This window comes from Acanthochromis polyacanthus, chromosome 7 (genome assembly GCF_021347895.1).
Source record: "Acanthochromis polyacanthus isolate Apoly-LR-REF ecotype Palm Island chromosome 7, KAUST_Apoly_ChrSc, whole genome shotgun sequence".
Lineage (NCBI taxonomy): Eukaryota > Metazoa > Chordata > Actinopteri > Pomacentridae > Acanthochromis > Acanthochromis polyacanthus.
Window position 1 is genome coordinate 9,816,599 of NC_067119.1, and position 14,318 is coordinate 9,830,916.

The window sequence follows — 14,318 nt, forward strand, 5'->3', positions numbered from 1 at the left end:
CAAACAGTGCACGCATTTGTGAGAACTGTTGGTAACTGCTGATAGAACAGGACTTAGTTTCACTCTACTACACACCACTTTGATTTGTCTTAACTTAATGTACTTATTGCATGACAGGTGCAAAAGCAAAAGGCCAAACAACAGCTCAAACATGGTCTACTATTCTAATTGTTCCACATATTTTTTGCCACTGCCCAAGTGCCAGCAGACGTCTAAAACAGGCAGACGTGCATCTTTGAAGGCTTGCATCGCATCAGTGCAGTAGTATGTTTCAGCCCATTGCTCACAGAGGCTTATTTTTCTCTGTGTTTGCTAAACGTTAGGCAAAACAACTTAATAAATCAACACCGCTGTGTCTTGGGGACTATGTTTCTGTGTCTCCCTGCTCTCTAATGAGCAAAGGTTTCTTGATGCAGTTTTAACTCACAACCAAACTGAGCACATAATGACCTGGATCCAATCAAACGCCATGAAGACAAACCGATAGACTCTGACAGGGGGCGACAAGGTGTGATGCTGCACAGTTTGGGGTCTGTGCGACTGTGAGACTAATTATCATAGCTAATTAAAGTCCCACTTCTTGCTGGTCTCCAAGGGAGCGAGGGTGGAGGCGGGTGGGGGGACTGGCCTGGATGAGTGACATTCAGGAGGGAGAGGGAAGGAAAGTGTGTGTCTGTGTGTGCATGAGCAGGAGATGAGCGCTGGAAGGGTTACAAGGTGGGTGGGAAAGCCAGCAATCACCGTGGGGTTTAGATAGCGCAGTTATTTGTACTGGAGCATAAAGAAGGTACATGACAGCCTACACAGAAATTTTAAAATACTGCATCTCTTTTCTCAAGAGTATAGAAAAAAACTCTGAACAGCTGAATCCATCAAGCTATTAACATCTTTATGTCAACCTTCATTCGCTGGGAATAATGTCCAACCTGAAACAGCTGCTCTGCTTCAGATATGAAGAGAAAGTCACAGGCAGATGCTGGAAACTGCTTAAGATGCAGTTCTGACAACCACTGTCCTCCTTTGTGCACAGGCAAAACTCTCAGATAATTAGCACTTAGATTTTAGACTAAGTGCATTTTTTAGAGAATGAATGACAGCAAAAACAACAGAATGAGCCAGCATTTTTCAAAATTACCACTCTCGAATTGAGCAACAAACTCATCTGAAAGTTTATCTGTCGTGTAAAAGGGGAAAACATCTCATGCAGCTTTGCAAGTCAAAGAGATTCTCTCACAAAGGCTGATGCTTTCATGACAATCTCACATGTTGGCCTCAACTTTGCTTAGTCACTACATTATAGGGAACTTTATGTTTTAAGAACTTAAAGGAGCACATTTACAACAATATTTGAAGTTTACAACATGTGGTGTAACATTTAAGGCAGAATGAAGATGAAATCTGATCGCAACCACCACAACAAATGTCGAACTAGTTCCTCATTAATATTATTTCTGTTAATTATATATCAGTTACAATGGACAGACTCTTTTAAAATAGCAGCAAACATCAACTTAGTATAAACATGTTTGTGTGTGTTAATTAGTTTACGTCTGCCATGCACTAAGATATAGGACAGATTGAAGCCTTCATCCCTCTGAATGTCAAACCCTTACAGCAGATTTAAAATTCCTGGTGTTGAAATCACCAAAATGACACCATTTATCATAGCATCAACGATCCCGAACTAATCATGTGCGACTTTGGGCTTTGTCAGGAAAAACAGCTATAATACCAGAGTTTTTAAAAATGTATTTAAAGGATATTTAATCAAAATCACTTTTCTATGTCTCATTTTTAAATAAACCATTTACAGTAGCCAGATTCTGTAAAGAAGAAAAGATTCTGCAATCCTCAACGCAATCAAAAAGCCACGATTGACTCAGTTCTGACAAGCAGCTGCAAGACAAAAATTCTGAGAGTTTTCAGCAGAACTGAACTGAACTGCAGGCTTTACATGAGCTTTACAGGGTTTGCATGGAGCAGGTAGGACACAAGGATGGAGACAACTTGTGATTTTCTTTGTTGCAAGACATATGGAATTCTAACTTTGTCATTCTGCACAGAAAGAGCTCTTTGTGTTCTCTCTACTTCCAGCTGTGGCCGTGCTGTTTCCATGGAGGTGCACAATTTCATACTGCAGTGAAAAATGAGCCCACAGTGTGTAAACATCTGACGGAAAATAATGAAAAAGGGCATTTTCTAGTTTTAACTACACACCCTGATATTATGTGCAGATTATATTTACAAACTGACAAGATTTTGAGCCCTCAATGATACAAGTCCAATATCGTTTAGCATTTGCTGCCGTCAGAACTTAAAGAAATCCACAGAAATTGTTGCACAGCAGAGAAGCACGAATGAACTTGAATGTAAAGATATTTAAGCTTGCAGGTGGCTACTAAGGATTTTAAATTATCCTTTCTTCATACTCACAAATTACCGAACACTGTGGGATATGACCTTTTTGCTGTGAGTGATATGTGGGATTCGTTGCCACCCGTTGCTGCTGCTGAAAAATGTGACATTATTGCACACCCATCGCAGTGCAATAAGTGGACGATAATGTTCATCCAGTAGTTCCTGTGAGCTAATCACACACCCAGCATGAAAGATAAAGAATGACTGTGGAAAACAGGTCATATCAGGCTTGACTTATTTGCTGATGTAGTTTTGTGCATTAAAAGCTGAGCTGTGAGCAAAAGGTTTCTATTGTAACTATTGAAGGAAGTGTTTTTAGACCACTTGTTATACACAATTACAACAGCGTGAATGAAATCGTTGTATTCTATGCAGTCTGAAAAACTGTAATCAGCAAATTTATGTGTTCAGAAAGAGATTTAATGTGCAAAAGCAGCTTCAATAGTTACTTTAATGATTAGAGAGGTCATGTTCTGTGTCAAATCATGGGATGTATCCCTGCATACAGTAATTAGGATACCACTGCAAATATGCATCTGTGAGCCTGTGCAATCAAAAATGTCCTTAATCAAAAATGATAAGACAGAAAAAAAATTCACACTTTAGGACACAGATAAGACTTTTATAGCAAAAATATTTCCAAACAGCTGTGATGAGCTCAACCTGAGGACAGCTGCTATGAAACAAATAATCTAACTGCAGCTTACAAACAATATCTCTACGTGCTAACTAAATCTGATTTTCTAGCTCTGGGAATTCAAAATAAAATTTTATCACCAGCAGTTATATAATGGATATTTGAGATTTGAAGTAGGCCTGCACAATGTGTCCTTTCAGTATCAACATTTCTATGTGCGCATATCCACCAGCAGCATCGCAGGAACTGTAATGTAAAATTACATCAAACACACCATGCTACAAATTAAAACTCATACAGCTCTCCTTTCTATGACTAATCTACAAGAGAATGCTGTGTGATACTTTATTTAGATTCTTGGACACACTGACTTTTGTTTAACTTTATCTAAAGGAAACAGAACTGGTTGACATGCAGGCTCCACAAATTGAGTAACAAGCAAGAGGGAAGGAGAAGATTCGCTGCAAACAAACAAAAAAGTCACTTAACTTGTATGGAAACATTTCAGCTACGGAAAGAATGATATTAACCAAAACATCAGTCGGAGGTGTCTGGCAATGGTTTCCTCTACATAAGGCAACACGACTAATTTGTTTGATCATTTCTGGGCATTTTTAGCTCCTGTCACAATTCTAGTTGTTTTTCACTCCAATATAAGGCACTGCATCTCTATGGAAACAGTCAAACCATGGCTAGAAATAAAGAGAACTTTAGAATATAATGTAGTCAATATACACAGCATTTTTTCAGGTGCCCACAGGGGCTGCTGACATTGGGGGGGCTCTACATACTAGAGATATTTTACTGGCTACATGTCTCCATATTTGTCTCATATCTGCTTTGTGTAAACACAGCCTGCAGTTCAGCTGAATTTTTGTCATTTCATTGATGGCTACAGCTGAATCATTGTCTTCCCAGCTGCGACGAGAAACACAAACTGTTTAAAAAATGTTTGCATAATCTAGACTGAACAAATGGTGTGTTGTTGTCAAAATTGTTAAACAAGACATAAAGGAAAAGCTGACTGATGAAATATTGTGAATTTGAGCTTTGATTTGGTTTTCTGATGCAATGGCACATAACAAGTGAGCAAATGAAGAGGTGTCAAACTCATCTTAGTTCAGGGGCCATATTCAGGCCAGTCTGAGCTCAAGTGGGCTGGACCAGAAAAATCACAGCAAAATTACCTATAAACAACAACAATTCCGAACTTTTCCCTTTGTTTCAGTGCAAAAAAGCACATTCTGAATATGTTCACATTTAAGGAACCATCTTTTCACCTATCATCATGAGCAACCTGAAAGTTCAATTTTAACAGTATTATGCCTCATTTACACATGTGCATTACAACTGCCAGATCACAGTGGATCTAAAAAGGCATGAAATATTTAGTCACGGGTATCTGAACTGAACAATATAGTACTTTAATTTATGATCGAAACAACTTCTCAAGACCTAGACATGGCTTCAAATTTTAATTTTTACAAATTTACATTTTGCAGTTGCTGTCTTCTGTAATTTCTACAGTGTAAAGTTGTCCCACTGGAACAATTGGACCCTCTGGCAGGCCGATTTTGGCCCGCAGGCTGTATGTTTGACACCCACAGACTACAGCATAGTTGGATTTCGAATGGCTTTTTCTGTTTTCAGGTTTTCTGGCTCTGATATATGGTGTATTTTGTAGATTTTTTTTTAGCAATATCACGCCTTTTAAACCTGCAGGTGGGTTTTGGGCTTCACAGGGATAAATCAGCACCACAAAGCTCAGCATGACGAGTGTAAAGCCAAACCCGACTGCTTTCTGAAGCAAGAAACTAAAATCAGAAGCCTTCACCAGTGTGGCACAATATGAGAAACATCCAAAGAGTTAGAAGTCATTTGGTAAAGATTCCTGCACGTTTTCACGTGGCAATATAAAGCATATGACAGAAAAAAAAACAATATTGCAATGTCAGATTTTCCCAGTGTCATATAGGAATCATTTAAATGTCATACACACTACTGGTCGAACGGCTTTGCAGCAGAACCTAGAGCTGAAGGCAACCGTTTACTGAGCCGTCCTGGTGTGATTCTCTACAATATCAGACTATTCAGCTTCGCTTTTAATGTTGCTGAATGGACTGAACACCCACATCACAACTGTCAGTTTCAAGCATCTCTCTCACTCTTCTCTCAGCCTATTGTCTGTCCACCCCCCCTCCTCAGCTACTCCATTTCCTCTTCCGCCATTGGTTAAAGTGAATGTGTGTGTGTTGGTGAGTCAGCAGGGGTGGTGGGCGTGAGATTTAAAACAGCGTGGGTGGTGGTGGTGGTGGTGGTGGCAGCGGCGGTGGTGTGATGGGGGGGCAGAAAAAGAAAGCAAAGAGGAGGACTGAAGAAAAATCAAAAGAAGAAATGAAGTAAGAAGTTGAGACACACTACAGGTCGTGCCATTTGTGCAGTTCTGCTTACATTCTTGTTTTCATCTGTCTCACCATGTGAATAAGGGAAAGCATAAGGGGGGAATCAAGAGGGAACATAACAGAATGTACCTTAAACCACCTGCATCAGCTCAGCTAATAGGAACATTCAACAGAAACATATTTGAAGTTTGACCAATAAGAGTGTGTTGTTATAGTTAAAAATTACCATTTGCCCGTAAAATTAAGAAGTAAAGCCTCACTGGACTGCTTAAAAGACAACTTTTGGTGCGGTAATATCCACGTTTTGCCATTTTGATGCAAAAATTTTCAAATTTCAGAAGTTTCGATGTGTTAATATCCAAATTTTTTGACATTTTGATGCGAAAAATTTCAAAGTGTGACAGGATTGCCGGTTCGATCCTGGCCTGGAGAGCTCATGTCGATTTGTCCCTGAGCAAGACACTGAACCCCTGATGGGTTGTGGTTAGCACCTTGTATGGCAGCTTCCGCCATCAGTGTGTGAATGTGTGTGTGATGAGTGAATGTGATGTATAATGTAAAGCACTTTGCGTATCGCTTCAGGTTTAGGAAAGCGCTATATAAATACAGGCCATTTACCATTTACATCTCTGGTCAAAAAATTTTACCCTTTTCACCTTTCGAACCTTGATGGATTTACATTTTATCATTCTTAGAGAAAGTAAGACAGACATTGCTCTGTTTTGGATCCTGACAGCACTTTTGATTGAAAAATCTTGGACAATTCCTTCAAATTTGACAGTCAGATCAGCTTAGTGGTCAAAATGAGCTTTTTTTTCAGCCAGTTATCAGACTTTTAGGCAAGATAAAGGCTCATCTCTCTCCCAAAGACTGTAATTCTTTCAAAGTCAGAACAGAGCAGTCATCCCTTCAGTGCCTTTGTGCATTTCAGAATTACTTTTTAGACTTGATTTATTGTTTGTAAGGTTTTAAATTGACTGATGTCACCTTATTTAGCAGAACTCCTGCATCATCACACCCATGTGAGAGCACTGACATCAATAAGATCTTGGATGCTGTGAGAACTAAACACAAAAATAGAGGCGACTGACAGTAGCAGTACCTAAACTCTGCAACAGCTCATCTTTTCATGTGAGAACTCATCTGACTTCCTCAAGTCTAAAGAAAACTAACAACATGACTTCATCTCTTACTGTGTATTGTAACTTTTTATGCTCACTATTTCATTGTCTTGTATTGCTTACTGTGCTTCGCTGTGTTTTATGAGCTGTGGTTGAAATCTTGCCCTTTCAAATCTGACTTTCACAAATATCAGCAGCCCTCTATGTGAAAGATATGATGTAGTTTTTATTATTTGCAGTGAGGCCCAGGCTTCAAAAGTTCCTGTGCCAGGGTCTAATTGCTGTTTTATTTTCCCACCACACAATGCCCTTCAGGTGAAAACCACAAACATGTAATTGATTTTTGAGAACATAAAATCTAAAGATGCATCCATCAGAACAATTTTAGTCGTGCTAAGTGCTTCTTTTTGTACTATGTTTTACACTTTGCAGTCCATTTGTCTGTTTACCACAAACAAAAGCTCTGCTGCCAGCTCAATTTTCACCACAAGATTTTAGATGTTGGACGGTCATTTCGAAAAGCTGCGTCGCACTTTGCATTTGAAATAGGGGCTAAATTGCAGACTTTTAACTATCAACATCTACTGAAATTTCAGATTAGAAAACGCAAAAAGCAGATTTGTTTTCAAATATGATTTAGTCTTGAAAACCCATCTTGGTCAAACCCTGGATTGGACATAAAGGTCGCTCCTGAATCAGTGGGAGGTGAAGTGTCGTGGGATTAATGTGAAGGAAGAAGCAAAGATGAAATAAAATAAGGAGAAACAGAAGAGTAGAGGAGGAACAAGGAAGTAAAGAAAGCAATAAAGAGAGAGAGAACAGAAAACAGCTGGAAATAAAAGAGAACAAGGAAAAAACAGCAGTTAAGAGGAAAAACAGGGAAACGATAAAACACAGAGGATATAAGGAGAAGAAAAGAGGAAGATCAGAAAGTTAAAGGGGGCGGACAAGAAAGTGAGAAGAAGGAGAGAACAGCAGAGTCACACAGAGAAAAAGGAGAGATACGTACAAGTAACAAACAACGGACAAGATATAGACAACAGAAGACAAAGACCATCTGAGGACACGGAGAAGCCCGTTCGCACATACAGGAGTGAAGGCTGCGCTCCTACCTGGCGTCGGCCTCGCTGTAATATTCTCTGGCTACGATGTCCTCAAACAGTTCACCTCCGGTCACCCTGTACAAACACACACACACACACACACACACACACACACACACACACACACACACATTTATCTATATATAAACGTATATTAAACGTGGGATGCTTGAACTAGAAGGTGGTGATAGTGGTGGTGGTGGGTTGGGGGGTATAAAACCTACAAAGCAAGGATTCCTTCTGCGTTCCTTCGCTCCTGCAGCACCCCCCCTTCCCCCAATCCTCCTCCCCACCACCCCCCTTCCCACACCGTTACCATGGAAACTAGAGGGAATTGCCGAGAGATGGATGTGAAGGCGTAGGTGGTGGTGGTGGTGGGGCAAATATAGGAGAGAGTTATGTAATTGTAGATGTATGGATGGGCTGGGAAATCGAGGGGGAGGAAGAAGAAGAAGAAGGAGAAGAAGAAAAGGAGATAAAAACAACATCGACGAAGCCGAGGAGAGGAGAGGAGAGGAGAGGAGAGGAGAGGAGAGGAGAGGAGAGGAGGACTTACAAGTCAAACAGGAGGTAGTGGAAGCCCTCCTCTGATATACTGTCATGAAGACGAACTGCAAGAGAAAGACAAAGAGATTGGGAGATGAATGTCTGCATTTCGCCATATTTTATCATTATTTCATTGCGTTTCATTATTAATTCCTTGTCTCTGTATCGTTGGAAACAATAAACCGTTTGAATTGAAACCGTGTCTGAATAACACGTGGAAGCTCTGCTGCATTTTAAGCAGGACGTTAAAAAATAAACAAAATGAAACCTGCATCATGGAAGGAGAACTTGGGTCTGCATCCATCGGAACATACTTGGAATTCTATAGTCCAACTCGTCAATTTAACCTCTTTCTGAGGTTGTCATTGTTTAATTCAGTTTAGAGTGGTGAATACGGCTCTTAGACCTGGGTCTAATTCAGCTAATTCTAATTTCAGCTGCATTAATTAAACCCAAACATGCTCTCTCCCTGGCTTCAAAACAGTCTACGTTATCCTTTGACATTGGAGTCCCTTCGGCCTCCGTTGCTCCTCCTCATCTTCCACCTGCAGACTCCTTATGAAGTGATACCTGGCCACTGGGGCGGCAGCTGTACTCTGGTTGCCCTTCTCCACTTCTAACTGTTTCTATTTAACTCGTATCAGGATGAGATGATTCAATAATCCTTATTTATTTGTATTTATGTGTGTAATTTATCTATTTGTGTGTGTTTCTCATTACTGTGTTTAAGAATAGGTAGTGTCTACGGATACAGGTCCGTATCCGTAGCCCACAGGCTACGGGTACGGCACTTTCCATTCGCCAGACAGATACGGACCCGTACGCGAGTCTCGCGAGTCAAGAAGCTGCTAACCACTGCAAACTGTTGAAAGGTAAGCAAAGGTTAAGGTTAGGGTTAGTGTTAGGGTCAGGTTTAGGGTCCGTACCTGTCGTACCGATGCTACGGGTCCGTACAGCTAGCGTCTACCGGGAGTCACGTGACCAGATCTCGCGTATCTGATTGGCAAATGCCAAGTGCCGTATCCGTAGTCAACAGGCTACGGGTACGGGTCCGTACCTCTAGCAACAACCTTAAGAATATGCACCTTGAGAAAGTGGCTAAATTCAAAAGAAACCTTTTGTTCTGCTGATCCTAATTCTAAATAGGTCAGTATACATGATCAATTATCACTGGCTGAGATTAAGCATTTTATTATGATCAAAGTGTATTGCCCAGCCCTAGCATATGCTTTGAAAAGGTAAACAATCCTGCATAGCCACTGGGGTTACCCCTTTTGTGACGTATACGAAAGAGCTGAAGCTTTCTTTATTCATACAAGGGTCCTCATCTTAAAACAAGAGGCATAACTTTTATTTTAGGGTATAACTGTTACTATAAAGACTTAAATCATTGTCCACAAAAACTCAAATATCTGTCATTATTTCTTTCCAAGAAGAGAAAAGCTTCAAGCTGGAGTTCTGTTGCTCCAGGATAATGCCCCCATCCACAGGTCAGTTAATCACTACTGGCAATAAAGTCTTTTTACTGCCAATAAAGCCTATTTAATACACTGAAACAGATAAATATTATGCTAAATTTGTGTATTAGAGTACTATAAAAAAGTAATAAATGTGGTTTATTTTATGACAGCAAATAATAAATAAACATTATGCAAAATCAAAACTGGTGTGCACTATATATAGGTAGTAGCAATGCATTTGATTTTATTAAAATGTATATTTACTGCTGTAAATGGAGGAGCAAAAATATCCTCACCAATGTTGGGGTGTTTCAACAGGCGACAAATCCGAGCCTCTCGCTCCAGCTTCTGGTGATCTGAGATAAAAACAGAGGAAGAAAAAGCAGGGTTATTCTTTAACTCCAAAACACATTATCTAATGATCCAATAGTACTGGAGCCTGTTTGAGACGAGGAGGTTAAAAATGAAAAAAAGTGTTGAACTCAGTGGAAAGTGGTGTCATTACACATAGCTTGATAAAAATATGCTGTCTGAAAAAAGACATAAACACACTTACAAATGAGGTACAGTGAGTAAAACCACTCAGCAGGTGTAAATCTGAAAAACCTAATTTTAATGATGAGAAGTGTTGTCTCTTCATGTTTTGATGGCATCATTGGTGTTACAGAGTATAAGCTCTGATGGATACATGCACAAAAAAGATTTAAAAAATCATATGGATCCATGTATTGAAATAAAGATGGTATGTTCACACAGTGGGTGAAACTCAACAAATAGATGTACAATACAAGGTAAAATGCAAATGCTGAGCAATTTGAGCATTTTGTTTCTCTACTCATGTACAGCAAAAAATACTGGCATTCTGATTCATTTTTATAAAGGCTCGACAACAAAAACACAACAAAACATGTGTCCTTGAACTCAGACATACATGTTCAATATATTTCACTTTCAGCTTTGTTTAAATCTACGCTTATTATCCTTGCAGTCTTCATCTTTGACATATTTGACAAGTGAAAACCGAAAAACTGCTTTTGTGTAACCAATTCAAATACAGCATTATACAAACTGTAGTTTAGCATAACATCCCCCAACAAAAAAACACTTCTAACGCCAGGCTGCCTTTTGTCATCAATGCCATGTCATGATGAGCCTCATGGACAGAGTTTTTTGGTGCAGGTAAGCGGTGGAGGGTGTTTGGTGGGCGTGGAGACGCATCTTTTTTGGTTTTGTCAAGCAGTGACCTTCAGGGTGAAACTGGGCCGGTTTGCAGTCGAATGTGAAGCGGCTGGGTTGACAATTACCCCAAGGCTACATTGTTTTTAGCTGGGAAAAATGGGGGGTAATTAACAGACGGATTGGTGTGGCATCTGCAGTGATGCGGACGCTGTACTTGTCTCTTGTTGTAAAGAGAGAGCTGAGCCAAAAGACAAAGCTGTCAAATTTACTGGTCGATCTACGTAACTGACTGACAAATACAAATACAGAGATTGTGGATACAAGCAGTGGGTGCCTGGGGTCACCCTTAGAAATCGAGTGAGGAGTTTGGTCATTCTTGAGGGACTGCAGAGCATCAAAAGGAGACAGTTGAGGTGGTCCATCTCCAGGATGCCTTCCACACGATTTTGTGTCTTGACTGGTTTTGAAACGTAATCGTATCAGAGCTGTAGGAGGTGGTGTTATAGAGGCAGGACTGGGCAGTAGGGATGTCCAATATTGGTTTTTTTTGCCAATAACCGATATGGCAATTTCCAATTCCGATATCAAACGATACCAATACATGTGGGCTATTTCACTAATTTTAGATAACGTCACATATCTCCTGTTGTGGAATTAACACATTATGCCTAATTTCATTTTTTTGCATTCTCAAACGCCACAAGGCTTTTCAAATGTAAACAGTCTTTTTTAATTGTCTCAAACAACAGTTGATAATGCGGCCTCCCTCTCTCCCTCTATGAGTCTATTATAATGTGGCAAGTATACTGTACAATTTTGAAAACTGTCGGCAAAATCCAGGCATTATTTTATCAGTTTTCATGGCAAGCCAAAAGAAACAATAACGATATTGACAGATATTACATTTTTATACTCATATCTGTGGGCTGATATTATTGGACATCCCTACTGGTCAGCTCTGCTCAGGCTGCAGCCTCTGTGATCCAGACATGTGGTAGAAAATAAATGGATAAATGAATAGATGAATATTACGGATCAACCAATATGGGTTTTCCAGGGCCATTGGTGGTTATTGGTAATCAAAGGCTGATAACCAATATTTGGAACCAATATACATTAAATGCAGTGATTTAACAGCATGTAATAACAGGGAATGTTTCATCAATAACTAGAGTTTTTTATTAATAAGGGCGCACAGAAATAGGAGTGATTAAAAAAGAACATTTTTCTTTGTTTATGAGAGATCAACTGAGGTTTATCAGTTTGTCTCCTGCAGTTAGGTCTACTGTTCTTCTCTACTTTCTAAATTTTTCACTCTTCTATCACTTTAATTGCCCACTAAGGACCAGATCTTAGAGAATTATTAGTTTTAGTTTATTATTGTTTTCCACTTTCCAGATTCTGTTTCAGTGTAATTTGTACCTGGTTTCTTAACCGATGGGCCATTAGCATGGCTTTAGCCACGATGAAAGGACTATTACTTCTGGTTTCTGGCAGCGACTTGTGTTTCTTTTTCAGTTTTTGCAGTCGCTGCTTGAGAGACATTTCTGAGACCACAGAGTGGCGGCAGATAAAGAAAGAAGGCTGTATCAGACCTGAAGTAGCACATTTAATTTATCAATAACTGGCCAATAAAAACAACAATACTAATAACAAGATGAAATAAGCCAAATATAACATAATAAAGGAAAACGAACATTTCTCTGTACTATGCCGGAAATATTTGTGTATCAGAGTTACATAATTAGAACACAATTTGCTTCAAGTCTAAACACAAGCCTAATAACTTAGAATTTATATGTATGTAGGTTATGAATTAACATGTGTGTGCACGTGCTCACTTATATAACAGCTTAATGATGCTAACCAACCTGCAAGCAAGCAGCAGTCGTAGCCCACATACAAACACACACATTGTAGGGGGTGGACCACCACGTATGAGAGAGCACATGCATGGATATATTCATGCATACATTCATCCACACACATGTAAAAAAAACACACATACACATGCTGTACACACATGTGCAGAACACATGCAGGTGTGAGCAGATACTGGCAGAACACAAGTGCACACATTACAGTGGCATTGAGGAGTGACAGTGAAGACTAAGCCCAGTGATTATAGTCTTAGAAGATGAGAGGAGTGAGGTGGAGAAAGGAGTGGAGGAGTGCTGAAGGGGGGCAGAGGAGGAGGAAGGAAGGGAGGAAGGGAGGAAGGAAGGGAGGAAGGGAGGAAGGAAGGAAGGAAGGAGGGGAAGAAAAATACAAGGATGATTACTATGCACAAAGCCTGGTTGCTGTGTTTCTGTTGGAAGAATAGAACATTTCTATTTGTTGTTTTCACCGTCCACCGCCTGATGCTTGTTATTTTCTTTCATTCAGTGTTCTATTGATTGGACATTCAAGTTTTTTATTTACTTTGAGAAATACAATGGACTTATTTATATATTTTTTAGATCTATTCATTTGTCCCTGAGCTACAAACTGAATTTTTAACTGCGCTAAAGGCAAATAAATTCAAAAGTAGTTACAGCTCTTCTCAGTTTTGTGCAGAAACACAGCAAATGTAATATTTGTTATTGTCTGTAGAAGATCTATTATGAATTTGTGCTCCAAATGAGGCACTCTGGCTGTGTTTAGTGTCCAAGCTTTCACTCCAGCTAAACTCACCACGGCTGGCTTTAAAACATTACCAACTGTCGGCGTGTGTCGAACACTCCCACTCCCATATGTTATCTATCATACTACAATGTCAAACGGCGGAAAACATGTCATAAGCACAAGCATCACATTTCATTCTGTCAGTGGCATCTGCTGATAATACTCGGCAAGTACAGAGCTGGCTCAGAGTAAGCACAGTGGTCCATCCTGGTGCTGTCTACCACATGCCAAGACTGTGCCGTTGGTATCTATCATCCTCGCAGAAATGCATGACTAAAGACTGAAATGGAGAATACACAGCCAGATAAAAAGGGAAAACTTTAAGGACCCCTTTCAGAGGAAATCAAATATTTATTTTGTGAACATGTCCAGATGGTGTTTTCTATAAGACGCCTTGACATGACTTATGCTGTGAACTGGCGCTATATAAATAAATCTGCATTGAATGGAATTGAATTAAAACTGCAGCGTACCAATGACGCTGCAGTTTAAATTTAAAAAACTTAAATTTAGACTTTTCATGCATAACAAACCATTCCAGTCAACTTGCTGAGAGAGCTTTCCATATCTTTATTGTTCTTCAGAATCGATTTCTGGTTTTACTAAAATGTTACAACTTGCTATTGTATAGAGTAGATCTGTATATTCTAGAGGAAGCAACGGTGTAGAACAGGGGTCGGCAAGTAGATGTGGCAGATGTATTAAAAATGACTCCCGAGACACAAACATGTTTTACACACACTGTTGCTCAGTGAAATCGGGCTGGTACAACCCTGTCCGACCAGTAG

General features: G+C 39.7%; 1 protein-coding gene across 18 annotated transcripts in view; it reads right to left on the reverse strand.

Annotated features, from left to right (window-relative positions):
* Window positions 1-14,318, reverse strand: part of camk2b1 (calcium/calmodulin-dependent protein kinase (CaM kinase) II beta 1) — a 94,914-nt gene that overhangs the window by 64,642 nt on the left and 15,954 nt on the right. For 17 of the 18 annotated variants that reach the window (XM_051951349.1, XM_051951335.1, XM_051951343.1 and 14 more), the window contains exons 3-5: window positions 9,984-10,043; window positions 8,238-8,292; window positions 7,691-7,756 (exon numbers count right to left, since the gene is read on the reverse strand). In XM_051951349.1, the coding sequence (XP_051807309.1) occupies window positions 7,691-7,756; window positions 8,238-8,292; window positions 9,984-10,043 (181 nt within the window). Of the gene's footprint in view, window positions 1-5,506; window positions 5,536-7,690; window positions 7,757-8,237; window positions 8,293-9,983; window positions 10,044-14,318 lie in introns of those variants that run through there. The other variant, XM_051951347.1, reaches the window with a different exon arrangement.